Source organism: Cynocephalus volans, chromosome 10 (genome assembly GCF_027409185.1).
Source record: "Cynocephalus volans isolate mCynVol1 chromosome 10, mCynVol1.pri, whole genome shotgun sequence".
NCBI lineage: Eukaryota > Metazoa > Chordata > Mammalia > Dermoptera > Cynocephalidae > Cynocephalus > Cynocephalus volans.
In genome coordinates, this window is record NC_084469.1 from 57040898 (window position 1) to 57068845 (window position 27948).

At 50.0% G+C, this 27948-nt stretch overlaps 2 protein-coding genes and 2 pseudogenes across 2 annotated transcripts; 3 read left to right on the forward strand and 1 right to left on the reverse strand.

Annotated features, from left to right (window-relative positions):
- Nucleotides 1–7512, forward strand: DLL3 (delta like canonical Notch ligand 3). Its single transcript, XM_063113203.1, has 8 exons — nt 1–69; nt 224–505; nt 1191–1248; nt 2496–2738; nt 3859–4076; nt 4999–5221; nt 6515–7106; nt 7365–7512. The coding sequence occupies exons 1-8, from the start codon at nt 1–3 to the stop codon at nt 7510–7512; spliced, it is 1833 nt and encodes a 610-aa protein (XP_062969273.1).
- A 1862-nt stretch (nt 7513–9374) lies between these two features.
- On the forward strand, nt 9375–9901 carry LOC134389642 (FUN14 domain-containing protein 2-like; annotated as a pseudogene).
- A 4953-nt stretch (nt 9902–14854) lies between these two features.
- Nucleotides 14855–17941, forward strand: SELENOV (selenoprotein V). The gene is made up of 7 exons (XM_063109891.1): nt 14855–15102; nt 15270–15328; nt 15414–15819; nt 17387–17411; nt 17529–17582; nt 17694–17768; nt 17864–17941. Exons 1-7 carry the CDS (start codon nt 14855–14857, stop codon nt 17939–17941), a joined length of 945 nt encoding a protein of 314 aa, XP_062965961.1.
- Nucleotides 17942–21910: 3969 nt separating this feature from the next.
- On the reverse strand, nt 21911–27013 carry LOC134387409 (large ribosomal subunit protein eL31-like; annotated as a pseudogene).
- Nucleotides 27014–27948: the final 935 nt, after the last annotated feature.

A 27948-nucleotide genomic window follows, 5' to 3' on the forward strand; every position in this document is an offset into this window, starting at 1 on the left:
ATGGTCTCCCCGCGGATGGCCCGGCTCCTGTCGCGGACGGTGATGCTGGCGCTCTTTTTCCTCCCCCAGGTCAGAGCCGGGCGGGAGATGGAGTGCAAAGGGACACATGTGGGGTGGGGTGCGGTGGGTGGTTTGCGACCCGGAGGTCCTGGGGAGGGGGCGCGGGGCGGACCGGACTCCTGGGTCCCGGCGGCCTCTCACCCTGTGCCCCTCTCCGCCCCAGGCACGCCCGGCCGGCGTCTTCGAGCTACAGATCCACTCTTTCGGGCCGGGACCAGGCCCGGGGGCCCCGCGGTCCCCATGCAGCACTCGGGGTCCCTGCCGCCTCTTCTTCAGGGTCTGCCTGAAGCCAGGGGTCTTTGAGGAAGCCGCCGTATCCCCGTGCGTCTTGGGCGCGGCGCTAAGTGCACGCGGACCGGTCTCCTCTGAGCAGCCCGGGGCGCCCGCGCCCGACCTGCCGCTGCCGGACGGCCCCATGCGCGTGCCCTTCCGGGACGCCTGGCCGGTGAGACCCGGCCCTGGGCACATCCTGTGCCGGGGGCCTAACACTGCCACCCGAACTTCGACCCCCTTCTGTCCTCCAGCTTCCACGATACTAACCCTGCCCCCTGGGAGGCCCCAAATTCATAGACCAGTAACTACCATCTAGAAGCTCACATTTCCAGGTTTCTAAACCCTACCTACTGGAGACCCTAAATGTTCTGACCCCAACTTCCCCTCTGGGGATCCCAATGTTCTGACCCTAGCCCTGTATGCTCAAATTCCACGAACCTCAAACTCACCCTCTGGAATCCCTAAGTTCACAGAACCCTACCTCTGCTCCTTTGGGATCCCTGAAAACTAGGGTCCTCATGTTTATTTCCAAATCTCCTTGCAACTAGGGACCATTCCACACCCTGTCTTGGGAACCCCAATCTCCTCTCACCTTTTCCAGTCTCAGTTTCCTCAGCTGTAAAATGGGATCATCCTGGTTCTTCCCAAGGGTCCCTTTTGAGGGACTCAACCAGGTATCTTGAGTAAAGTGCTTACCACATAGTAGATCTCAATAAAGCCAAGGATGTCGTTGTTTTCCTGGGCTGGTCCCTCTGGGAATTTCACCTTTCTCTTCACCCCAAATTCTGGCCTTCATTGAGTACTTGCTCTGACCACTGTCTTCCATTCTCTCCTTTTCCCTTCCTCCACCCAACCAGGGCACCTTCTCTCTCATCATTGAGACCTGGAGAGAGGAGTTAGGAGAGCAGATTGGGGGTGAGTGTCTTTGCCTTAGGACTGTGGTGTGGGGTGCAGGGGCTCCAGGGAGTTGGGGCCCAACATGAGGGCCAGGATAGTGGTATGGGGTTGTCTGTAGGGTGGGGCATTCATGGGATTGCTGGACCTATGATGTCATCACAGCTCCTAGAGTGATGTCATCACAGCTGCTGGTGCTGGGTGTTGACAGATCTAGGGCTTTGGTATAGAAAGAGTACCAGGCATGCATAGAGATGTCCTGGTACTAGTTCCCTATACTGGCCAGCTGCAACAACAACAAAAAATAAAATAAAAATAAAAAAGAAAGAGAGAAAGAAAGAAAAGAAATATCCTGGTACTAGATGTAGGAGTCCATGGTCATAGTGCCAGGCGAAGTGGGGAAGCTCTCTTCCTATCTCGGAATCGAAGCCACCAGAGCGGGATATAGCATTTCATAGCCCTGCTCTGTCACCATCTGATTTGGAGAACCCAGGGTGCAATATGAGTTACTTCTGATTATTCTACTCGGAGCTCTGACTCCTTGTCCATGTAGAGGTTCCAGGGAGACCTACTGGGTGCCACAGTTTCACCAGGGAGAATACTGAGCAAAGGTCTCATGGAGGGACATGGAATGATATCCTTAATTTGGGGGAACTCTAGTGCTATGTATAAACCCCACAGTGGGGGTTCTGTCACCATTTTGATATAGAAAGCTCCTGTGGCACAACGTTGGGGTGTGACACCCTTGATGGGGGAAAACTGTCAGTAATTCAGTATCCCCAGGTCTCAGGCGATGACTAATTTATGGCCTAGTAATTGGGGTCTCTGTTACCATTTTGATATAGGAATATCCTGAGGCGCAGTTTGGTGGTGTTATGATCTCACTTCAGGAGACCTGTTATTGCTCTTTGTCATATCGAGATATCAAATGACACAGGTCTTATCGCTATTTTAATATACAAAGATTCTGGAGCAAAATATGGGGGTATTGCGGTTTCTATGAGAGAACTGTTACCATCGCGATGGTCACAGGATACTAAATGGGATCGCGACATTGAAGGTTCGGGGTGCACTAGAAGACTTTATAGCCTTGCTAAGCAGTAACTGCTGTTCTCCTTGCGAGGTCAAAGGACCCCCAGGGCTCGATGGGGTGTTTTGGCCTCGCTAGGAGGGCCGGGGCAAGCCCACGAGCTCCGTGCCTATCGCGAGACCTGAGTCGGCCGCGGTCTGGCCGGGCCCACGCCAGCGCTGCTCCCTTCTCCCCGCAGGGCCCGCCTGGAGTCTGCTGGCGCGCGTGGCCGGCCGGCGGCGCCTAGCGGCCGGGGGCCCGTGGGCCCGGGACGTGCAGCGCGCAGGCGCCTGGGAGCTGCGCTTCTCGTACCGCGCGCGCTGCGAGCCGCCCACCGTCGGGGCCGCGTGCACGCGCCTCTGCCGCTCGCGCAGCGCCCCCTCGCGGTGCGATCCGGAACTGCGCCCCTGCGCGCCGGTCGAGGACGAGTGCGAAGCTCCGCGTGAGTCCTACGTCCAACGCCGTCCCATCCCAGCCCGGGACCACGGCCCCTCCTTCGCTCCTCTCGCGGCCCGCAGTCCCTTCTCACAACCCAGTTCTCCTCTTCATGGGACTTTACAGCCCTCCCCAGGTACCCCGGATGCCCCCTCCAGGGAACTTGGGAATCCTGCTGGCTGCTACCTGTGTACCCCAGACCCCCCCTCCAGCTCCACTCTCGGTCCTCAGGTCCCCCCCACAACCCAGCTCTCCCTTTCAGGGAACTGGGGACTCCGGGCCCCTCCCTAGCTCTCCTCATGGTCTTCAAGCCTTCCCACCATCCAGCTACCACCTTCAGGGAAACTGAAGACCCTAAACGTCTCTCCAGGCTCCTTCCCTCTTCCCAGCATTTTTGTTGTCCCCAATAGGAAATCCACACTCATTTCCCCTGCTGATACCCCTCAGTTCCTTCCTAACCCATACCCACACCCCTTTCCTGATGCTAGGACCCCAAACTTTTCTAATTTTGGCGTCCTCCCTACTCCCACCCAGGAGCTTTAGAAATTCCTCCCAATCCCCCCACCCACAAAGGGATCCTCCATCCATTATTTCTGAGATTGTAGTCCAGAACCCATTGCTTTTTAAAGTTTGAGATCCCCGATCTCCACCCTGGGGACCCTCAGAGCCCTCCACAAATTTCAGAGCCCCACCAAGTCTCCTAAAACTCCCAGGCCCATCCAGATCTTTCCAGACCTGCCCTCATCCAAGATCCTCCTACCTTCCCAGAAAGCCAGGGGTCCCTCTCCAATCCCAAATCCTCTTCCCTCATTCTCTCTCCAAGCTCAGACTTGGGAGCCCCCACCCCAACCTCCTTCCAGGAGCACAGACTTGAGCCAAATAGGCTGGGTTCAAACCCTCACTCCACTTCCTAGCTGGGCAGGTCACCTCGCCTCTCTGGGCCTTAGTTTCCCTGTATGTAAACTGGGGATTGCAATACTATCTAGCTCAAAGGGTCGTTTGTCACAAGGGTGAAGCAAGGTGGTACATGGAAAGCCTCGGAAACCTGTCCTCTTCCCATCCTCCTGCCCCTGGCCTTCTCCAACATTGATAGGCCTCTTGTCTCTGCCTCTTTGTCCCCCCTGTAGTGGCATGTCGAGCAGGCTGCAGCCCAGAGCATGGCTTCTGTGAGCAGCCTGATGAATGTCGATGCCTGGAGGGTTGGACTGGGCCCCTCTGCACAGTCCCCGTCTCTACCAGCAGCTGCCTCAGCCCCAGGGGCCCACTCTCTGCCACCGCTGGATGCCTTGTGCCTGGGCCTGGGCCCTGTGACGTGAACCCCTGTGCCAATGGGGGCAGCTGTAGTGTCAGTATCACCCTTCCCACCTCATCCTGATTAGTGCTTTATCCTGGGAGTTCACACAGCCCCTTCTCTGGGGCTCCATAAAGCACCAGCCTGCAGAGGAGGTCTGGGAGTAGCTTTCAGAGTGGGCTTCCTGGAAGTGTCCAGTCTGCACTGGCAGCCTTGAAGTAGGATTAGGTGATGGGGATGGGACTGGCGAGAGAAGACTCAGTGGGTGGCACTGAAAGATGTGGAAATGGGATGATCAGGAGTCCTGTGAGGCCACAACTGTCCCCACTGTGGGATAGAGAACAATTTAGCCCAAGATAGGGGGTGGTAGGATTTGACATCAGGCTTCCTGGAGATGGGCCCAGGGCTGGGGCTTCTGAAATATGACTTGGTTGAGGGGAGCTGATTAGAGAGGGTAGGCCAGGTGAGTGGCCTGCGGGGAGCAAAGGTGTGGAGGTGGGAATGAGCCTGGTGTGTAGTATTGGGATAAAGTAGAGCCTAGGGTGGGCCAACTGGATGCTGCCACCATGAGAGAGTAAGAAACACTCAGGGTACAAGTTAGGGGGAGGGCCTGGGACGGGGAGATGAAACTCAAGCTTCATGGAGGAGGTGGGCTTAGAGGTAGGTCCTCAAAGCAGGATTTGTCTATGGGGACAGAATCGGGGAGCGCAGACCAGGCAGGCAGTATTTGGTAGGCCAAAGGTGTAGTGCTGGGAATGGGATCTCTCTGGTCCTCCAGAGCATTCTCCCTGTGGGGTTAAATGGGCGGACACATGGTGTGGAGTGTGGGGTTGTCTGGGGAGGACTTCTCAGGTGAGGCCCCTGTACACTGGGACTTGGGGCTGGACAAGGAGAGCCTCCAGTGGTTAAGACTAAGGAGGGGGATGGGATCTTGCTCAAGGAAACCGCTGCCCAAATCCTTCTTGCTCCTGCCCAGGAGACACCCGGGTCCTTCGAATGCACCTGCCCCCGGGGGTTCTATGGGTTGCGGTGTGAAGTGAGCGGAGTGACATGTGCGGATGGACCCTGCTTCAATGGCGGCTTGTGTGTTGGGGGTGCAGACCCTGACTCTGCCTACGTCTGCCACTGCCCACCTGGTTTCCAAGGCTCCAACTGTGAGAAGAGAGTGGATCGTTGCAGTCAGCAGCCATGCCAGAATGGTGAGGTGGGGAGGCCACTGAGGGATCGGGGTGAGGAGTCGTATATGGCTCAGAGAGTCCTGCATGGGAATCCTGGCCTTGCCTCCTCTAGGTTCAGGGCCTCGGGACGTGACCTTCCCCCCTCTGCCCAGCTTCTTTGTTCTACTGTAAAATGGGCAACGGGATATTCCCTATCTCAAATATTTACTGAGAATTTACTGTGTGCCAGGCCCTGTTCTAGGCACTGGGAATACAGCAGGGAATTAAACAAACAAAAATCGCTGCCCTTGTAGAGCTGATGCGGTCGGAACGTGCCTGGTGTGTCAAGGATCAGCAGGGCAGCCAGTGTGGGTGGAGCAGAGTGAGTGCGGGGAGCGTGGTGAGAGATGAGGTGAGGGAGGTGACTGGGGCACATCCTGTGAGATCTCCTTGGCCACGTGGAGGACTCTCGCTCTTACCCTGAGTGAGATGGAGCCATAGGAGGATTCTGAGCAGGGGAGAGACCTCATCTGATATAGATGTTAAAAGACTAAATGAGATCATGAATGTAAAGGGCCTGGTGCATTCTTGTGAGTAAATATGATTCTCTCCAAAACACTGAGTGTTCACTCTGGGCTGAGTGCTACTAGGGACAGCAGTGACCAGGACATCTCTGGGCCCTTCCTTCCTGGGGTAACAACCCAGAGGGGAAGACAGACTCATTCTCAGAGCTCAGAATGCCAGGCCTGTGATGGGGGAGCACAGGCACAGTCCTTCCTTCCTGGGGTAACAACCCAGAGGGGAAGACAGACTCATTCTCAGAGCTCAGAATGCCAGGCCTGTGATGGGGGAGCACAGGCACGGTGATCAGGGCTGGGATGGAGGAAGAGTCAGGGAGGGCTTCCCAGAGGAGGGGACATCTGAGCAGAGACCCGAAGGGTGAGCCTGGGAAGAGAGAAGGTGAAAAAAATGGGAGAAAAGGAGAAAGGGAAAAGAGGAGGGGCATTCCAGGCAGGAGGCGGCATAGGCAAAGGCCAGGTGGTTCCAACGCGTAGCTTTGGAACTTTTAAACTATTTAAGTGTAATTGAAGCCAAGCGAAAAAGAGACACAGAGCCAAAAGAGGTGACGGTGAATTATTCTAAAACTTCATCAGGTAGGAAAAGAAGCGAGCCTGCTTTCCAGGCAGTCTCCAAGAGGCTGGCCCTTGAGTTAGAAAGAGGACCCCGAGAAGAGGGGACCTAGGGCGGCGATTTCACAGCGGAGAGACAGAAGCGCGGGCGGGCGTGGGAGCTCCCACCCCCGGGCTGCGCCCCCTGACGCTCCCTTCCCCACAGGTGGGCTCTGCCTGGACCTGGGCCATGCCCTGCGCTGCCGCTGCCACGCAGGCTTCGCGGGTCCACGCTGCGAGCACAACCTGGACGACTGCGCCGGCCGCGCCTGCGCCAACGGCGGCACGTGTGTGGAGGGCGGCGGCGCGCGCCGCTGCTCCTGCGCGCTGGGCTTCGGCGGCCGCGACTGTCGCGAGCGCGCGGACCCGTGCGCCGCGCGCCCGTGCGCTCACGGCGGCCGCTGCTACGCCCACTTCTCCGGCCTCGTCTGCGCCTGCGCGCCCGGCTACATGGGCGCGCGGTGCGAGTTCCCCGTGCACCCGGACGGCGCGGACGGCGGCGCAGGCGCGTTCCCCGCGGCCCCGCCCGGCCCGAGGCAGGAGGGCCCGCAGGGCTTTCTTTTGCCGCCGGCTTTGGGACTGCTGGTGGCCGCGGGTTTGGCCGGCGCTGCGCTCCTGCTCGTCCGCCTGCGTCGCTGTGGCCCTGGCCGGGATACTGGATCGCGCTTGCTGGCGGGGACCCCAGAGCCATCGGTCCGCGCGCTCCCTGATGCACTCAACAACCTGAGGACGCAGGAGGACTCGGGGGATGGCCGGAGGTGAGGGGCCGGGCCGCACACGGACGCTTCGTGCTACTGCAGCAATCTTGCATCAGTCTCCACAACACAACTGGCCTGATTTCCTTGATGCATCTTCCTAATTGGTCCCTCTTATCCCCCGCACTCTGGCACTTTTCTGATTGGGTCGTTCCTCAGTTTCCCTAGCTGGCTTTGAGTGCCCCTCCATGAAGGATGGGGAAGACAAGATCTGAAAATTTAGAAAGTGTGGATCTTTTCCATCTCTCTTTCCTCCCACAGCTCGTCCGTAGATTGGAATCGCCCTGAAGATGGAGACTCTCGAACGATATACGTCGTATCTGCTCCTTCGATGTATGCTCGGGAGGTAGCTACTCCCTCTGCCCACGCTGGGCACGCTGGGTGGAGGCAGCCCTTGGTTTTTCTCTAGCCCTCCTTTATTCGGTCTGTGAAATGAGGGTAGAGTCTCTGGAAGGTCCTTAAGCCCACTTTTCAGTTCTGACTTAATTTAGTTCTACTTTGCATTCATCCTGCTGTCTTTTTGAGCTACGTGCCATCTTCTCTTTGGAGGACCCAAGGGCTTCAAGACGTCACAGTGGGGAGCCTCAGCCAGAGCTTGTCCACTCATTTCTACTCTCTGGGGCGAGGGTAGAGGAGGCGGAGGGACAGCCCTTCCTAATGTGTCCTACTCATTTCGTTTCTAGGCCTGACCTGTTCTTTCGACATCAGCGCCTGAAGACAACCTGGATATTTTCGTATTTGCTTGGTGGTGCCCATTCTCTGCCCCCAGACACGTTGGAGTTCAAGCTCGGAGGGGTGACTGGGAGAACCTTACTCCTGGAAGTTGTCCATAATGGTTATTTATATCCAATTTTTTCCCCTCTCATCTCCAGAGACATTTATAAAGGCTCTTATTTTGATCAGTTTTGACTCTTCATGCTGAGTGCTTTGTATTTCTTATTGGGACTGAGAGAAAGAGATTTTTGTCTCCTGAGAAGGATAGATAAGACTCTTTATGTTGCAGGGTCAGAAACAACTCAAACTGGTTTAAATAAAAAAGATAATTTTTTTGTTCATAAAAATAACAAGGTGTGGTAGGTGTAGCTTTAGGCGGGGATGGACTCTGGTTCAGCATCTTTGTCCAGTTGGCTGTTTTTACCTCCGTATTGACATCATATGTAGGCAGGCTTTCATTGGCTTTGGCTTGTCACTGAGATCATCCCGGAACTAGTCGCCAGGTAGTATGGCTGACTCTGATTGGCCAGGTTTGGTCATTTGCTTGCTCAAATCACATGGAATATATGGGGGAGGAATGTCCTTGCCCCCTCAGATCAGGGTTTGTTACCAGAAATCAGTACCTGTACTAGGCAGGCAAACCTACAGACCTGCTTTACAAGGAATACTAAAGGAAGCTAGTTCTTCAGGCTGGAAGCAAGTAACCTCAGACAGTAGTTCAAATCTACACCGAAAGACAAAGCTCCAACAAAGGTAATTATGTGATTTTATACTTTTTTGTTTTGTTTGTTTCGGTTTTGATGGCTGGCCAGTATGGGGATGCAAACCTTTGACCTTGGTGTTGCAAGGTGGTGCTCTAACCAACTGAACTAACTGGCCAGCCCTGTGTAATTATAAAAGAGAGTAAAATGTATGTTTCTTCTCTGTTCTTCTGTTAACTGGTTTAAAAAGCAATTGTATAAATTGAATTCCCTAGGCAATTGTATCAGTCAGGATGGGCCGGCATTATGGACTAATTTCTTATGGCCACCCCCCACCCCCATTTGTATGTTGAAATCTAATTCCCAGTGTGATGATATTTGGAGAGGGTGAAGCCCTCATGATTGGGATTAGTGCCCTCAGAAGAAGAAGCCAGAGAGCTAGCTGGCTCTCTTTCCACCAAGTGAAGACACAGGAAGTTGTCTGTGTGCACCTTGGAAGAGGGTCATCACCAGAACCCGGCCTTGTTGGTACCCTGACCTTGGACTTTCAACCTCCAGAACTGTGAGAAATAAATGTTTGTTGTTTAAGCCACCCAGTCTATGGTATTTGTTACTGCAGCCTGAGCTGACTATGGCAGTTGGGTTTTGCTGCAATAACAAATGACCCTCAAATCTGAGTGGCTTACAAAAACACAGGTTCATTTCTTGTTCATGGCACACCTCCAGACCACCAGGCTCTGCTCCACATTGCTTTCCTTCCCAAGCTGAGGCTAACAGAACAGCTGTTGCACTGCCAGGCACTATGGACGAGGGAAAGAGGATAGTGGGCTCTTAAAACTTTTGCTCAGGTGCTGGAAGCCAGCTGGTGGCAACAACACAGCATTCCAGGTCCTACTGCTCCAGTCCTCTGTGGGTGTCCTCATGAGACGAACCCGCTGAAATGACCGCGTCCAGTCAAGGAAACATTGGGGGAAATTTTGAGTTGCTGGACCTTGCAGAATTCACTAAAAAGCAGCCATGGTGGTACAAGCTATTTGGGCAGGAATCTGGACCCTCAGTGTGGCAACCCAGCTGTTAACTGGAGGTGTCACTGGATGGTGCACAGGTTTCATATTCCGGAAGGTTGGAAAGTTGGCTGCAACAGCTGTAGAAGGTTGATTTTTTCTCCTTCAGCTTGCAAACCATACTAGGTACATCCAAGGTGACTGGCAGTGAGTGGAGAAGGACATTAAGAAAGCCAAAGAGCAGCTGAAGATTCATAAGAGCAACCAGATGCCTATCGAGGTCAAGAACAAAGCTGAGGAAATGGTGTCATTTGTGAAGAAGAATGTTCTAGTGACTGGGGGATTTTTCAGAGACTTTCTGCTCAGCATGGCATCCTAAGGAGAATGACCTCACTTTGTTTGTTCCCAGTTTTTCCCAGCCAGCAGCCTCTACACTCCATTATAGGACATCACGTCTCTCCTCTTCCTCCTCTTCTCCCGTGCCTTCCTCCCTGCTGTGGCAAATCTGAATGGCTTCTAGAGGCATCTGTTGGCATAAGTTAATACAGCCCTACCATGAGCTTGATGGCGGCGAGAGACAGGTGTTAACTCTCCTGCCAGTACACTCCCCACTTGGCCAAGCTATAGGTCAGCCAGAATGTTCTTTTTCCCCCTACATAAGATGCTTATTAGAACACGTTGCAAGATGGCTCCCCATAGAGGATGAGTGAATCCTCAAACTTCGTCCCAAACTGTTGATTTAGAAAAGAAATAAGCACATAGATAACTTATTATGTGCTGCATGGAAAGGATCTGAAAACATTTGCCATTAAGCATGAAAGAAACAAAACAAAACAAAAAGCTTTTGCTCACATTTCATTGACCAAAGCAAGTCACATGACTAAAACTGACAGTGGAGTAGTGATATAATCCTCCATCAGGGTGGGACAGTGAATATTTTGAACAGAATAGAGTCTGCCACAGATGTGTACCCAGGAGAGAGAGTGCCTGGTCACAGGTCATAGCTACCAGTTTCACCAAGTATTGACAGATGACTTCCTCAGTCCGCATTCCCGCCACGGTGTACAAGAATTCCAGAGGAGACTGCCTTTTGACTGTGCATATCTTGCTGTATTTAAAAATTTTTTCCCCATGTGCACATATTATTGTTTTGGAACACCTCAGGAAGGTCCTCTCTGACATCACTAGGCAACAAGTTTTCCTTTCTCATGGGTAACCGATAGAATAGCAGGCTCATTTCTTCTGTGGTTCCTCAGGAAGGTGCACCGAAATCTGCCCAGGCAAAAGTGGGAATATTGGCAATTTGCTATGGTTCACCCTAATTCCAATTTACAGGAAGTTCAAGGGCCAGAAGAACATGTTATATAACATCATGGGGATGAACAAAATCCACACTGGGCACTCTATGGGGTAAACGATTGGTTTCTTTTGTTGTTGTTGTTGTTGTTGTTGTTGTCTTTTTCGTGACCAGCACTCAGCTAGTGAGTGCACTGGCCATTCCTATATAGGATCCGAACCCGCGGCGGGGCGGGAGCGTCACCGCGCTCCCAGCGCCGCACTCTCCCGAGTGTGCCACGGGCTCGGCCCAATGATTGGTTTCTTCAAGAAATAAATTAGCATACTATTTTATACCCACTGGAACAACTATAATCAAAATGACAGACAATAACAAATATTGACAAGGATGTGGAAAAACAGGAATCCTCATACACTGCTGGTGAGAATGTAAAATGGTAAAGCCACTTTGGGAAACAGTTTGGTAGTTTCTTTAAAAAATTAAACAGAGTTACCATATGACCCAACAATCTCACTCCTAGGTATCTACCCAAGAGAAAAAAATACATACATACAAAGACATGCATGCAAATGTTCATAGCATTGTTTAGAGTAGCCAAAATGTGGGAACAACTCAAGGGTTCATCAATAAATGGATAAGCAAAATGCGGTCTATCCATACAAGGGAACATTATTCTATCTTGAAAAAGAATGAAATACTGATACATGTGCACATAGCAGGCTCACGGGTCGGCTGGGAGCTGGCTGCTTGGCTCTGCTCCATGGGCCTCTCCTCCCCCAGCAGGCTGGCCCTGGCTTGTTCTCATGGCCAAGGCAGGGATCCAAGAGATGATGTCCCACTGAACATCGTCACTTCTCCTTCAGCCTACTGGCCAGCCCAGATTCTAGGAGAGGGGAAAGAGACTCTACCTTTTGATGGTACAAGGTACAGACTCACATTTCCAAGGGCATGGATGTGGGGACAGGAGGGGAATTGGGGCCATTTTTGTATTCATTCTCTTAAAACTGGAATTTCTTCCCCCTTTGGAAGTAAAACCATCCAAGTTGTTAGATACAGACACTCCTCTCGTCCTCCCCCAAATTACTGAAAACAAAATGAAACAAAAAAGTTCGCAAGGGCCGGCCCATGGCTCACTTGGGAGACTGCGGTGCTGATAACAGCAAGGCCACGGGTTCGGATCCCTATATAGGGATGGCCGGTTGCTCACTTGGGAGAGCGTGGTGCTGACAACACCAAGTCAAGGGTTAAGATCCCCTTACCAGTCATCTTTTTTTAAAAAACAAAAAACAAAACAAAACAAAAAACCTCCCCAAACAAAAAACAACAGTTGTGGATCTCATTTAGACAATTGAAGAATCCAGTTCTTGGCAAATGGTAAGAAGCTGTACTGATAATTCCTCGATGTTGCTTAGCACTGTTTTGGCTGGGGAAGAAAGGGAGAAGGCAAACACTGTGTCTTGTCTCTGTCTCTCCATGTCCTGAAATTTCCTCCCAAATGAGAAGGAACAAATATAAAATAAGAGCTAGCAGAGAGGGGGAATATTCTCTAATTTTGAGACTGTCCGAAGGAAGTTAATTATACACTCAATACTACTTGTACCACTGAAAAAATAAAAAGCCTACAAATGTACAGAAATCAGATCTTGGTTCTGCCACTTTCTAGGACAAGTCCTTTCATCTCTCTGTGCCTTAATTTTCTGACCTGTAAAATGGATAATAATAGAATCTGCTTTATAAAGTTGTATTAAATAAGTTAATAGGTGCAAAGTGTTTTATAACAGAACCTGGCATATAGTAGATGCTCAGTAAATGTTAGTTCTCAATATTATGCTATAAGAGGAAAGCCCATTTCAAAGCTCATCTCACAGAGGAGAAATTGAAGCCCAATGGGGTAGAGACTTACCTTGCATCACGCAGCAAATTAGGTGTCTTTCCTGATTTACATGGTTTTTCAAACTCGGGCCCAAAGTTTAACATAGGAAGGAAGGCTCTCGGGCTGGGAAGTCCAGAGGGGAATGCCTCCCTTCTGCTCAAAATCCTTCCATGAATCCTGACCTAATAGTATTGTACCAGCATCAATATTCTGGTGTTGACAATGCACTGTGGTTCCATAAGATGGTTTTACTGGGGAAAGCTGGGTGAAAGCTAGACAGGATTTTTTTGTCCTTTTGTCCAACTTCTTATGAATGTTAAACTATTTCAAAATAAAAAGATTATATATATGTTTTTTCTTTTTTCTTTCATTTTCTTTTTGTTGCTTTTTAACATTTATGGGATTATATATACTTAAATTATATAACTGTATAAACACATATTTAAGTAAAAAGATTGTGTGTATGTGTGTGTGTGAAGTTCAGGGGCCTCCAAGACCACCTTCAGGCTTGATTATTCCCTAGAAGGACTCACAGAACTCACTAAAAGCTGTTCTGCTCACGGTCATGGTTTATTATAAGGGTAGGATATGGATTAAAATCAGCCAGGAAAAGAGGTGGAAAGGGCAGGTTCCAGGCGAGTCCCCAGCACGAGCTTCTGGGTGTGCTCTTCTGGTGGAGTTGTGGACAGTAGCGACTTCTCCCAGCAGTGATGTATGATGATGTGCATGAAGTGTTGCTGACCAGGGAACCCCACCTGTGACATGGAATCTAGAGATTTTACTGGAGCTCAGTCAAGTAGATATGGTTGACTGCCCACACGGCTGGCCTTAGTCTCTAGCCCCTCCCAAGATTGAGCTGACCTAATGTGATCCATAGCCCCCACCATAAATCACATTGTTAGCATAGACTATCTGGTGAGGCCCAACACTGCTGCATAAACAAAGCCACTCTTCTGGAAGGACATTCCAAGCGCTCAGAGATCACCTCCCAGGAGCCAAGGGCAAAGGCCAGATCTCTCTTTGAGTAAGGTTAATCCTTTATTGCACAGTATGTTAGTTAAGAAACCCTCCCATGCCTCCTACGGCCTCGGGATGGAGTCCAAGTGTCCCTACACGGTTAAGAAGGCCCTTGGTGAGTGGCCACTGTCCTCACTCCAGGTCCTTGTCTGCTCAGCTCATTGTTTGGGCTCCAGCCCTGGCTGGACATGGCCAGCTCCTTGAACAAGCCAGGCTTTTTTCTCTCTAACAAAGAGGGGGAATCTTCTCTAATTCTGGAGTTAGCCTCCAGCTAACTCCCCCTTTACGTACTTAACTCCTATTCCTTGTCTCTTTCATTAATTCCTCAAACACTTATTGAGCACCTGCTGTGTGCCAGACCTTGTTCCAGGAGCTGGGGATACAGCAGTGAATCAGACAAGTGCCCACCCGGGAGGAGCTCACAGTTCGAGAGGCCTTCTCAGAGTGATTGAGCCCCGGGGCCCTGGAGCCTGGCAGATTGAGTCTGAGTCTTGGCTCTGCCGCTTACTAGCTGTGGGCAAGTGTATATAGCACTTAGTACTATATGAATGTAAATTGTGGTTGGTGTATTATTATTCTCCAGATCTCTCAGTTTTTCCCTTTTCTAGGAAGCCCTCTCTGATTGCTGCAGACTACTCGCACCTCTTCTGGGATCCCACAGTTCCCTGTGCTCCCACATCCGGGCGCTGACCACTCTAGGTTGTCACTCTTTGGAAATGGGCATGCTTCCCCGACTGGACAAGGAGCCTGGTGAGGGCAGGAACCTGGGCTTTCTTGATCACTTCTCTGTCCCCAGAATCACCCAGTACAGAACCATGCATACAGTAGTCACTCAATAAATATATACTGAATGCATAAATATACACTGAATGTCAACGACAGCTGCAAGAAGCACTGCGGCAATCTGTTTCTAGCACTGGTGGTGGGCGCTAGGGGGTGGGGATTATTCAGCGAGATCTCGACGTCACGCCCCGTCCGGGTCTCAGGGCTACAGAACCTCGGCCCCAATGGAACACGGTGTAACAGTGCCCGCTTGTGGTCGCCTCCCATTTTAGAACCTCGGTGAGGGAGATGCTCTCCCCGCCCGAGGACGGCGGGCTGGGAGAGACTCCCAGCCGGGGTTGCCCGGGTCCCACCTGGTCCCCATGAACAACCAGGCGCGGGCCCCAGCCCCAGTCCGGGCTTCGACTCCGGCCCGGACTTCGACCCCGGCCCAGACCACGATCCCGGTCCGGACCCCGGCTCCGGTCCGGGCCCCGACTCCAGTCCGGGCGCCGGCTGTGGTCCGGACTCCCACCCTGATCCGGACCTTGGCTCGGATGCGGACCCTAACTCCAGTCCGGGTCCCAGCCCCAGCCCCAGCCCAAGTGCCAGCTGTAGCCCCGGCTCCTGTGTCGGCGCCAGCCCCAGCTCCAGCCCGAGCTCCAACCTCAGCCCCAGCTACAGCCCCAGCTCCAGCCCGAGCCCCAGCCCGAGCTCCAGCCCCAGCCCCAGCTCCAGCCCGAGCTCCAGCCCCAGCCCGAGCTCCAGCCCCAGCCCCAGCCCGAGCTCCAGCCCCAGCCCCAGCTCCAACCTCAGCCCCAGCTACAGCCCCAGCTCCAGCCCGAGCCCCAGCCCGAGCTCCAGCCCCAGCCCCAGCTCCAGCCCGAGCTCCAGCCCCAGCCCGAGCTCCAGCCCCAGCCCCAGCCCGAGCTCCAGCCCCAGCTCCAGCCCGAGCGCCGGCCGTGGTCCCTGCCTCAGAATCCTTCCGGAATCTGGTCCCACTTTTGGATCCGCCTCCAGAACCTGCTCCGGAGCCAACTTTGTCGTCTGATAACGATTCTGCGCCAGGGCCGAGTTTGAGGCACGACCCATCGGTCACCAGCTTAGCCGTGTCCATCCGAGAGTCCCTTCCCGCGCTCACTCCATCAGCCACTAATATACTGGGGCCCACCTTAAGGGCAGACCCATCGGCCACCAAGTTGACGGATTCCCCCGCTCCTGGACCTATCCCGGCGCCCATGCTGGAGACTGCCCCATCGGCCATCGCCTTACAGATTTCTACGGACACATTCGCTTCCACCAGCAAGAACTTCCACATGGACAAGATCATGATTCGAGTGATCTACTGGTGAGGGGCTGCCCCTACCACACCTGCCTTCCTCCCCGTGGGGAAAGGGCTGGGTGGGGTAGGTGCTGGGCGTGTGGGGTCATGGAGTCAGGGTCCGCACTAGGGCGAGTGGAAGGAGGCAGGTAGAACTCCAGAGTCCAGATTCCAGGTTGGAAACTTGGCTCCACATACCTTTCTCTTTGGGGCTGGAGAGCTGTGGGTCAAATCTCTGCTCTGCGCTTTATTCATTCACTCCATTCATTCATTCATTCATTCATTTCTGAGTGCTGTGCCGGCCACGTGCCAGGCCTGTGCTGGGGATGGAGTGCTGAGCAGAGCGACCTGCTTTGCTCCCCAGAAGAGGCCCTGAAATACAGACCCAAAGACGTTTCTGTGAGTGGAGAGGAGCTCCCTGAGGGAGCACAAGAGTTGGGGCACTTCAGGCTTTCTCAGGAGAGGCACGTGAGCTACCACTGCTCAGCCGAGAGAAGAGCCTGCAGAAGGTGGTCAAGGTAGGAAGGCAGTGGAGCAGCAAGCGAAGGGCCAAAGCAGGCTGGATTCGGTTCTCATTTGCCGCCTCAGATCTGAGCCTCTTTGTTCAACCTCAACAGTAGCAATAGTAATGGTAATAACCTTTCCTTAGCCCCCCTGGGCTCGGGGCTCTGTCTCCCCTCCGATCTCCGTGCCTCTCTCCCCGGCTCCCTTTCCCCTCTTCCGTCTCTGCCCAGGCCGTCTCTCCTGCTCCTCTCCTGCTCCGGCTCTCTCTCCCCAGCTCACTCTGTCTCTTTTCCTTTTCCTGTGTCGTGTGTGTCTCTTTCTCCTCCTTCTCCCTATCATGGTTCCCTTTTCTCCCCCCTCTCTTTTTCTCTCCCCATCTCCTTCTTCTATCTCTTTTCCTGACTCCAGGGATCCATGAATTCATTCATTCAACACCTATTTCTTAAGCAACTACCATGTGCCAGGCCCTGTTCTTGGCATCAGGGACACAGCAGTGAACAACACAGAGACCGCTGACCTTGTGTGGCTGACATGCTGGTGCGGAGGGGCAGGCAATAAACAATAAATACAACACATAGCAGAGGATCTCGTATATGAGCAGGTGATCAGCACTATGGACAGAAGATGTCTTGTGCGGTCGCAGCTTTAGCTGTGGTGGTCAGGAAGGCCTCACTGAGGTGATATAAGAGCAGAGACCTGGAGGAGGGGAGAGAAGGAGCCATGAGGGGGAAGAACATTCTGCAGAGGGAACCACCAGTGCAAAGGCCCTGAGGCAGGGCGTGCCTGGATGTTGAAAGAGGAGCTAGGTGGTCTCTGTGGCTGGAGCAGGTGAACGAGGTGGGGGGAGAGTGGGAGGAGATGGGGACAGAGAGGCAATGGGGCAGAACACATGGTGGCTTGTGGGCTATGGGGAGGCCTGTGGCTTTTTACCCTGAGTAAGATGGTGCTACTGGAGGGTTCTGAGCATTGGAGGGACATGATATGATTGAGGTGTTCATGGGGTCCCTCTGGGGTTGGGAGGATTACTGATGCAGTGTCGTCTTTGTGTCTCTCTGCCTCCCTCCTGCTGCCCTGTGCCTGTGGCATCCAGTGGCCTCTGAAGCTATGGCCTTCGGGTGAGTTGTTTTGGCGTTGGAGGTGGAGGCAGTGTGGGGCACGAAGACTGGGAAGAGTTCCTGTTTCCCCTCTCCTCTGACCCTGTGACCTCATGATCTCCCATCTTCTCCCCTCAGTACATTCTACTGAAGAAGAGTCTGGAGCAGCAATTTCCAAATCACCTGCTTTTTGTAAGTGTGCTGGTGACCTGGGGGAATGAGGGGTGGTCAGGGCTCTGAGGACCCCAAGGGGCTCGGAGGGGAACTCTCAGACTTCCCCAACCCCTGACGTTCCCTCCCCAGGAGGAGGACAGAGCTGACCAGGCTACCGGGGAGTTCGAAGTGTTTGTGGATGGGAAACTGGTCCATTCCAAGAAGGTGATTCTGAGCAAGGATCCTGGACAGGGAGGGAGGGGGGTACTGGGTCCCGGTGGGTAGGAGACATGCCTGTGCTCTTTCCCTTCTGTGCCCAGAAAGGCGATGGCTTTGTGGATGAGGCCAGGCTGCAGAAAATTGTGAGCATTATCAATGAGGAGATCAAGAAAAGGTAGTGGCAAGTGGCAGAGCTGGAAGTGAGGAGCTAGAGGTGAGTGAGGGGCTGTGGAGGGGCAGGAGGGAGGGAAGGGCAGGTGGGGAGGAGGCCAGGGCAGAGCACTGTCTTGGTTCCTTTCCTAGCTCAGCCAGTCCTCACTGTTATAATCATGACAAGTCACCTACACTATTTCCTGAGCCTCAGTTTCTTCATCTATAAAATGGGATTGTTGAGATCATTCCATGAGACTTATATTAGGTAAAACATAGTACACAGCTCAGAGTAGGGCACAGTGTAAGTCAACTATACATTTTTTTTTCAAAAGAGTTAAAAAAATTCTTTTTTAGCTTTTAGTTGTAAAGCCGTGCTCTTCAATGACAGCAGAAGGCCTGTAAATTTAAAATTAAATTAATTAAAATTAAATACATTAAAAATTCAGTTTTTTAGTTGCACTAGCCACATTTCAAGGGCTCGATAGCCACGTGTGGCTAGTGTTATTTGTCCGTTTTGTGTTGCTTATAACAAAATACATGGAACTGGGTAATTATAAAGAAAAATGAAATTTATTGCTTACAGTTTCTAAGTCTGGGAAGTCCAAAGTCCATCTGGCGGTGGTGACAGTGACCCAGGGAATCTCACATTGCAAGATGGTGGAAGCAGAGAGAGAGCAAGACAAACTCTCCTCTTCTTTTAAAGCCCTCAGAACCGTGCCCCTGACCACCATTTTTAATCCATTCACTACTGCATAATCCTACAATCCAATCAATCACCTCTTCAATGTTCCACCTTTCAATTACCGTAATAGGATTTCCCACCCTTTTAACAGTCACAATGGAGGGTAAATTTCTTTTCTTTTCTCTTTTTTTTTTTTTTAAAGATGACCGGTAAGGGGATCTTAACCCTTGACTTGGTGTTGTCAGCACCACGCTCTCCCAAGTGAGCTAACCGGCCATCCCTATATAGGGATCCGAACCCGTGGCCTTGGTGTCATCAGCACCACACTCTCCCAAGTGAGCCACAGGCCGGCCTGAGGGTAAATTTCTAATAATAAAACTTGGGGGACACAATTCAAGCTTCAGTGAGTTTGGGGGAACATAATTCAATCTACATTCCATCCCTGGCCCCCAAAAGTCATGTCCTTTTCACATGCAAATTCATCCCCATTCATTTCATCCCCAAAGTCTTAATTTGTCTCACCTCAAAAGTTCAAAGTCCCAGGGGCCAGCCCGTGGCTCACTTGGGAGAGCGTGGTGCTGACAACACCAAGTCAAAGGTTAAGATCCCCTTACCGGTCATCTTAAAAAAAAAGAAACGAAAAGAAAAAAGTTCAAAGTTCCATCAGTGAAATCAATACAAGTTATCTGCTTCCAAGATACAATGGTGGGACAAACATAGGGTACATATTCCCATTCCAAAAGGGAGAAATAGGCCAAAAGAAAGGTGTAACAGGTCCCAAACCAGTCCAAAACCCAGCAGTGCAGGTATTAAATCTCAAGGCTGGTGAATCAGGTAACTTGATTCCATGTTCGACCTCCTCTGTATGCTGTTGTGGGGGTTGGGTCCCCAAGTCCTCAGGCAGCTCTGCTCCTATGGCTTTCCTGGTCTCAGGTGATACTTTAGATCTTGCAGGCTGGCATTGCATGCTGGTAGCTCCACAGATCTGGGGTCTCCATGGTGGTCCTGCTCTCACAGCTCCACTAGACATGGTGCTGTTGGGGGTTCTCTGCTGCATCTCCGACCCCACGTTTCCACTCGGCATTGCTCTAGTGAAGGTTGCCTGCGGTGACTCCGCACCTGCAACAGATCTCTTCCTGGACCCCCAGACTTATCCATACATCCTCTGAAATCGGGGTGGAGGCTCCCAAGCCTCCACAGCTCTAGCATTCTGCAAGCCTGCAGACCTAACACCACGTGGATGCCGCCAAGTCTTCCGGCTTGTATTTTCCAAAGCCGCACATCCAGCCACACCTGGGGCCAATTTACCTATAGCTGGAGCAGCAAAAGCAGCTGGGGTGCTGGTGCTGGAAGCAGCTTCCCAAGGTGGCCCTGGACAGCGATCCCATGGAGGGTGCCTCAGGCCTGTTGCCCAAGTCCATTCTGTCTCCCTAGGCCTCTGGGCCTGTAATGGAAGGGTTGGTCCCCGAGGCTTCTGCAGTGTCTTCGGGGCCTTCTCCCCCTTCTCCTGATAATCCTACTCTTTTGTGTTAATCTTCTTAGTACCATTGAATTTTTCTTCTGACAATGCTCTCTGCTTCTCTACCACGTGGCCAGGCTGCAAATTTTCCAAATCTTTATGCTCCGCTTCTCTTTTAAATTCTGGCTTTATGTCGTGCCTTTGCCACCATAACTCAGTGTAGGCTGTTGCAAATAGCCATGCAGCTTCCTCAATGCTTTGCTGCTTAGAAATTTCTTCCGCCAAATGCTCTGGTTCAAAACTCCTAAGTTCCAACCTCCACAAAGTCCTAGGGTGTGGACACAATGCAGCCAAGTTCCCTGCTATGATGTAGCAAGGGTGATCTTTTGTCCAATTCCCGGTAAATTCCTCATTTCTATCTGAGACCTCATCATCCTCATGGTCTTTACTGTCCCCGTTTCTATCAACATTCTGGTCACAACCATTTAACCAATCTCTAAAATGTTCCAAACTTTCCATCATCTTTTTATCTTCTTCTAAATCCTACAAACTCCTCCAACCTTTGCCCATTACCCAGTTCCAAAGCTGCATCTACATTTTCAGGTATCTGTATAGCAACACCCCACTCCTTGGTACCAATTTTCTGTATTAGTCCATTCATGTTGCTATAACAAAATATGTGGAACTGGGTGATTTATAAATAAAATGAAATTTAGTTGCTTACAGTTTCTAAGGTCAGGAAGTCCAAAGACCATCTGGTGGTGGTGACAGACCCAGGGATCTCACATTGCAAGATGGTGGAAGCAGAGAGAGAGCAAGACAGACTCTCCTTTTCTTTAAAAGTTCTTGGAACCACGCCCCTGACCACCATTTTTAATCCATTCACTACTGCACAGTCCTACAATCCAATCACCTCTTCAAGGCTCCACCTTTCAATTACCATAATAGGATTTCCCACCCTCTTAACAGTCACGGTGGGGGCTGTTTCTAATACATAAAACTTGGGGGACACAATTCAAGCTTCAATGAGTTTTGGGGGGACATAATTCAATCCACTACAGCTAGCATACTGGATTGGATTGCAGATATAGAACATGGAATCCATTCTGGTAGAAAGCTCTAGGTAATGGTGTTCGAAGGTATTAGAGCACATGCACAATAATTTGCCACCAGTACTGGGTTTTTAGAGGCACTTACTATATACAAATTTGCAAGCTGCTGCTGGTTTAGCATTTTGTCTGTTGCATATACCATCTATATTTTACATTTGTTTTTAACTTCATCAAGATATAAGTGATGTATAAGAAACAATCCATGTTTAAAGTGTATGAGTTGATTAGTTTTGACATATACACCTGGGAAACCATCACCAAAATCAAGGTAATGAACATACCCATCTCCTCCATAAATTTCCTCTAGAACTTTTATAAGTTTTCCCAAACTCTACTCCATCTTAGGCCACTGTTGATCTGCTTCCTGTAACCACGGGTTGGTTTTCATCTTCTAGAATTTTCTATAAATGGAGAAATTTTCTATGATTTTTTTCAAACTATTTTGGTGGAAAATTTTAGGCATACACACGAGTTGAGAGAATAGTGTGATGAATTTGAAGTACCTGCCACCCGTATCAGCTATGATCAACTTTCTCTTGTCTTGTTTCATCTGTTTTTTTCACCACTTCCTTTTTGCACTGCAGTATTTTATTTTATTTTATTTTATTTTTGGTGGCTAGCTGGTTATAGGGGTCTGAACTCTTGACCTTAGCGTTACCAGCACCACACTCTAAACCAAGTGAGTTAACCAGCCAACCCTCGCCTGTAGTATTTTAAAGTGTATTCCAGACCTCATGTTATTTCACCTGTAAATACTTCCATCCACATCTCTAATAGATGAATTTTTTTTTTTTTTTGTGACCAGTAAGGGGATCTTAACCCTTGACTTGGTGTTGTCAGCACCATACCCTTCCAAGTGAGCGAACCGGCCATCCCTTTATGGGATCTGAACCCATGGCCTTGGTGTTATCAGCACCACACTCTCCTGAGTGAGCCATGGGCCGTCCCTCTGATAGATGAATTTTAAAAACAGAAATACAAGGTCATTATCACATCGAACAGAAATTTTAGAATGTTTTAATACCATTTAATATCCACTGAAATGTCTCAAAAATGTCTTTTTACAGTTGGTTTGTAGAATCAGGATCCAGACAAGGTCCACATGAACTAGTAGCTGTTTTTAAAGAATTATAAAGAGGATTTTTTGAATCCCTACTACGTGCCAGGATCTTAGTAGGTCTATTTTCTAGCAGCCCATCTGTGAGTGGGGAGCAAGGGAGGCAGGGGAGAGGTCTGTTTTCCATACCTGCTAATACACAGAAAATGGTAGTGGTTTCAAATGCAGTTTCCAGGATCACAGAGACTGAGGTTCATATCCTGCATCCACCGGCCACACAAGGCTGAAATGGGGTGAGGTTAGATGTTGTGAGGTACAGGCTTGCCAAAGACCTTCTTCAGTAAGTGACAGCTGTTGCTGTTATTGGAATCGGTCAGGTCTGTTTTGGATTGCAACAGAAAACCTAGCTCAAACTAGCTTTAGACAAAAAAATATTCGCCCTTGGGAATACAAGTCTAGGGTATAATTTTGTTGGATTCAGGGATGGGTGGATCCAGGCACCAAAATATTGCCATTGGGAATCTGATTTTTTCCTACTCTGGGTTCTGCTTTTGTCCATCTTTCCCTTTTTTGGGTTCTGGCTTTATTCTCAGGTAGGCTCCTCCTCCTGGTGGCATAAATCCTGCAGTAAGTTCCCATTGGCCTGGAGTAGCTCACATGTTCATCCCTGAACCAATCACTGAGGCTCGAGGAACTGTAGTGCTCTCATTAGCTGGCCTTTTTTTTTTTTTAATTGCAGCATAGTTGATTGTACATATGTGTGAGGTACAGAGCTGAATATCATTAATGACTTGTGTGCAGTAAGTGATGCTCAAATCAGGGTAATTAGTATATTCAACATTATACGATGTAATCATTTTTTGTGGCTCTTTACCAATTACCTTAACCCCCGCCTCCTCCGCCTTTCCCACCTCTGGTAACCTCAGTTCTGTTCTCTCCTTTTGAAAGTTCAACATATTATTGTGATTGCTGTATCTTTCTTTCTTTCTTTTTTTTTCTTTTTTTTAAAATTATTTATTTATTTATTTTAAAAGATGACCGGTAAGGGGATCTTAACCCTTGACTTGGTGTTATCAGCACCACACTCTCCCAAGTGAGCCACGGGCCGGCCCTTTTCTTTCTTTCTTTCTTTTTTTAAAATTAATTTATTTTTTAGCTTTCACTTATGAATGAGGACATGCAATATTTCTCTCCGTGCCTGGCTTATTTCACTTAACATGATTTTCTCTAAGTTTGTCCATGTTGCTGTGAATGACAGGATTTCATTCTTTTTCATGGCAGAGTAGTGTTCCATTCATTGAGTCTTGAGCCATGTGCCCATTCTTGGAGCTCAGGGGCTGGGGGACTGGTCCCTCTGAAGCACGTGGAGGTGGAGTGCTGGGTAGAGGAGAACCGCAATCGAGCACATTGCAGATCTGGAGGATGGGTAATGGCTAAGCCTGTGCTGCTTTCACTCAAATCCCAGCTCTGCCATTTTCTGGCTATGTGACCTGGGGCAAATTCCTTCACCTCTCTGTGCCTCAGTTTCCTCCTCCTCTATAAAGCAGTGATTATGATAGCCTTTACCTCATTGGGTTTCTTTATTCAACAAATATTTGCTGAGTACCTAATATGTGCTGAGTACTTCCCAGGCCCTGGGGTACAGCAGTGAACAAAACAGATACAAACCCTTGCCCTATTGGAACTGACATTCTAGTGGAGGAGACAGACAATGAACAAGGTACACAGGTGAACAGAAGGCATTTTAGAAGTTAAGTGCTAAGGAGAAAAATAAGCAGGGAAGAGGAGCGGGCAGGCTGGGACTTTTTCTGCAACTCTGAATTGAGTGTTCGGGGAAGGCCTCATTGAGAAGGTGATATTTGAGCACAAAAGCAGTGAGGCACTGAACCCTGTGGATTTCTGGGGAGAAGTATTCCAGGCAGGGGAGCAGCAAGTGCAAAGGCCCTGCGGTAGGCATGTGCTTGGTGCATTTGAAAAATAATGAGGACACTAGAGTGGACGTTGTAATACATGGAAAGCACTAGAACAGTGCTGGACACATAGTAAGCCCTATTTAAACACTATTATTTTATGGAGTTGTTGTCATTGTTACTTTTAATTTTTTCTCTCTTCTCTCCCCATCTTAGGAGTCTCAGCAGGATGACAAGAAGGGCTGAAATATTGCCAAGTGAGGTCCTTTTCTGATGGTGGCTGGGGCTGGGGCGGGGTCGGAGAGGGGTGAAGTGGCAAATACATACAGAGCCTGCATCCCTGTGTTCTGGTCCGACTGAGTCTGCTGTCGCCACACTCATTTCTGAGGTCTGCGGAAGTCACCTGCTACAGGGCTGTCAGCATCTCTGATGTTCTGGATACGGGGTGGGGAGGAGGGAGAACTGGAATGTAAGGCTAGTCCTGTTGCTCCTGGTGGTCTAGCCTCAGCTCCTCTTGCTATCCAGGCCAGTTTGTTTCTTTTGTGGTTTCTTCATTTCCCATGCCCCGGTTCTGGATACATTTAGAAAACTTTCCATCTTATTGGCATATTTTGGGATTGAGAAGGAAACAAGGATTGCGGCCAGTCTCACATTCCAAACCCCTCAGCACTCCAAGAGCCCACTTTCTAAATCCACAGGTCTTAGAATTCTGGTGTTGGGGTGGGGAGGGGGGTCTCTATGGTCTAGGGGAGGGGAATGTATGTGTCCCCACTTATTTGCTGTGTGACCTCTAACAAGGGATGCTGTCTCTCTGAACCTCAATTTCCTCCTCCATAAAATGAGCATTATAGTGCTATTTAACTGTATTGGTCTGTTTTGTGTTGCTGTAACAGAATACCTGCAACTGGGTGATTTATAAAGACAAACAAAATTTATTGCTTACAGTTTCTGAGGCTGGGAAGTCCAAAGTCCATCTGGTGGTGGCAACAGTGACCTAAGGGTCTCACATTGCAAGATGGTGGAGTAGAAAGAGCAAGAGAGAGTGGAAGACAGACTCTCCTCTTCTTTTAAAGCCCTCAGAACCATGCCCCTGACCACCTTTTTTAATCCATTCACTACTGCACGGTCCTACAATCCAATCACCTCCTCAAGGCTCAACCTCTCAATTACCGTAATAGGATTTCCCACCCTCTTAACAGTCACAGTGAGGGCTAATACATAAAACTCAGGGGATACAATTCAAGCTTCAGGGAGTTTTGGGGGGACATAATTCAATCCTCATGGAATTTCTTTGATAATGACTAATTATGCCTGGGAAGGGATTAGCTGCAGGCCTGGCACAGAATTAGTAGGTTCTGGTGAGTAGTAGATTTCAGTTAGGAGTGCTTTTGCCTGCAAGTAACAGCAAATTTGACTGCTAATGGTACACACAATAGAAAAAACAAATTATTTTTCTCATGAACAAGTGGGAGGGTGCTGGAGTTGGCCAGCTGTCCAACTATGCCACTGGAAAAACCAGAGCTTTTCTGTATTTGTTTTCTGCCACCATTAACGTGTTGGCTTTGGGGCTTGTGCATGGTGTTTCGTTGCTGCACTTGTATCCATGATGTCTGTTTTCCAGGCAGAATAGTGGTGAGGAAGGAGAGGGGACATGCCTGCTGTGTCACTCTCCTTATTAAGATAGCAAAACTGTCGTGAAAGCCCCACCCAGTCTTCTGCTGTGACTCCACGACAGTGAGCGCCCTGCTCTGTCCCACCCAATCCTCCCTCCTGCCACCTCTGCAGCCCCTCACTCACTTCTAGCTCCTCACCTCGAGCTCCTCTAGTTGCTGCTACCTTTTCTTGATCTCCTCATAATGGTCACAATTTTCTGCAGCCTGGCCTCATCCACAAAGCCATTGCCTTTCTGGGCACAGAGGGGAAAGAGCTCTTGCATGTCTCCTACCTGCTAGGCAGCACTCCCTTCCTGTCTGGGATCCGCACTCAGAATCACCTTCTTGGAATGGACCAGTTTCCCATCCACAAACACTTCAGACTCCCCAGTAGCCTGGGCAGCTCTGTCCTCCTCTTGGGGGTCGGGGTGGGGGACTTCACTTTTTGTTTGCTCGTTTTATAAATGGTTTGGCTTGGCTCACTGTTATTTTGCTCCAGTGGAAGAAGGGGGCCAGGTATAGGACAGTGAACGAACAGATAGTCATGACATGGTGGTGCGATTGTTGTTGGAGAGAGAAATCAGACATGCTGCCTGGGCTTGGGAAGTGAAGCTCTGCACATTTACTGAGAGTCGGGACAATATCTCCGTTCCTGTCAAGTGTGGACCATTACGAGGTTGCAAATAGAGGAGAAGAATAGAAGGCTCTATAGACTAGTGGTTAAGAACACAGACCCTGGAGCCAAATCCTTCCCTGGATTGGAATCCCAGTTTTGCCACTTCCTAGCTTTGGCAAGTAACTTCACTTTTTGTTTTTTTCTTTTATAAATTTATTCGACAACCAGCAGTTAGTTCTCATCCACATTGACTGCAGATTTTTGAAAGTGGTAGCAGGTACATAGGTAACCAAAGGATAAAGCTTGTTTGGTGAATCTTCATCCTCATTACGTTTTCTGTACAACCGCACATGGGTATGGTAAGGGACATTCCTTATTCCTTTGGCCCAGACGGCTTTGTTGAGCCTGGATCAGGGTGCACATCTGGAGTCCCCATCTTCATGGCAAATTTCCAGATCTCTCTGAGTGCCCGAGGGTCACGCTTCTTGAAACTCACTCCATGGATACTCTTGTGAAAGGTGATGATGTATTCTCGGGTCACCACCTTGCTGATGGCAGAACGGCCTTTCTTCTTCTCGCCACCCTTCTTTGCAGGAGCCATCCTGCTGGGCCCAAGTTAGAAAGGAAGCAAGTGACTTCACTTTTGGCAGTAACTTCAGCTGCTCCATCTGTAAAATGGGGAACATAGTAGTACTTAACTCATAGGGCTGTTGGAATAAGTAAATCAGTTAAATATATAATGATCTTAGGAGTGCACCTTGCCTAGCGTAAGAGCTATGTGAATGTGAGTTGGAAAAATCTCTTATCTTAGGGCATGTTTGTTTGCAAGAACAGAAGTCATGCTTAGCTCATGTAACCAAAGAATCCAGGGGTCATGTTGGTTTCAGGCAGGGCTGGATCAACATTGTCTCTCTGTCTCCTGGGTCTGCTTTCCTTCTTGTTGATTTCCTGCTCTCTTTATTTCAGTTAGTAGAGCCCAGTAACAAATCTCCCCAAAACACAGTGACTTCCAATAACATTCTGTAAACATACGAGTCTGCAGTTTGGGCAGGGCTCAGTGGGGTCAGCCTGTGTCTGCTCCACTCAGTTTGACCTGGTGCCGGTCAGTGGCTGGGGCTGGAGTCATTGGAAGGCTCACTCACACTCACATGTGGTCACCTGGCTGGAGCCACTGGGGCTCCTCGGACATCCCTGTCTCACTGTGGCCTCTTTGCGGGGTCTCTCCAGCAGCATGGTGGCTTCAGGATGGCCAGACTTCTTATATGGTTCTCAGGCTCCTAGAGCACATGGAGAGAGAAAGAGACAGAGACAGAGAGACTCTCAATAAAGGCCTAGAGGTGAGGATCAGCTCTGTGTGGGGTAATAACTAGAAAAATAATGAAAAACAAATAAAACAATAATAAACAAATATGTATACTATAAAATTAGTAAGTAATGAATAATGAAAATTAAAAATAATCTCAAATAATTTGATTTAAGGGGACACATGTGCAATGGCCCACTCATGTGACTGAGTAGGGATCTGGGACTTTGTCTGGAGGCCAC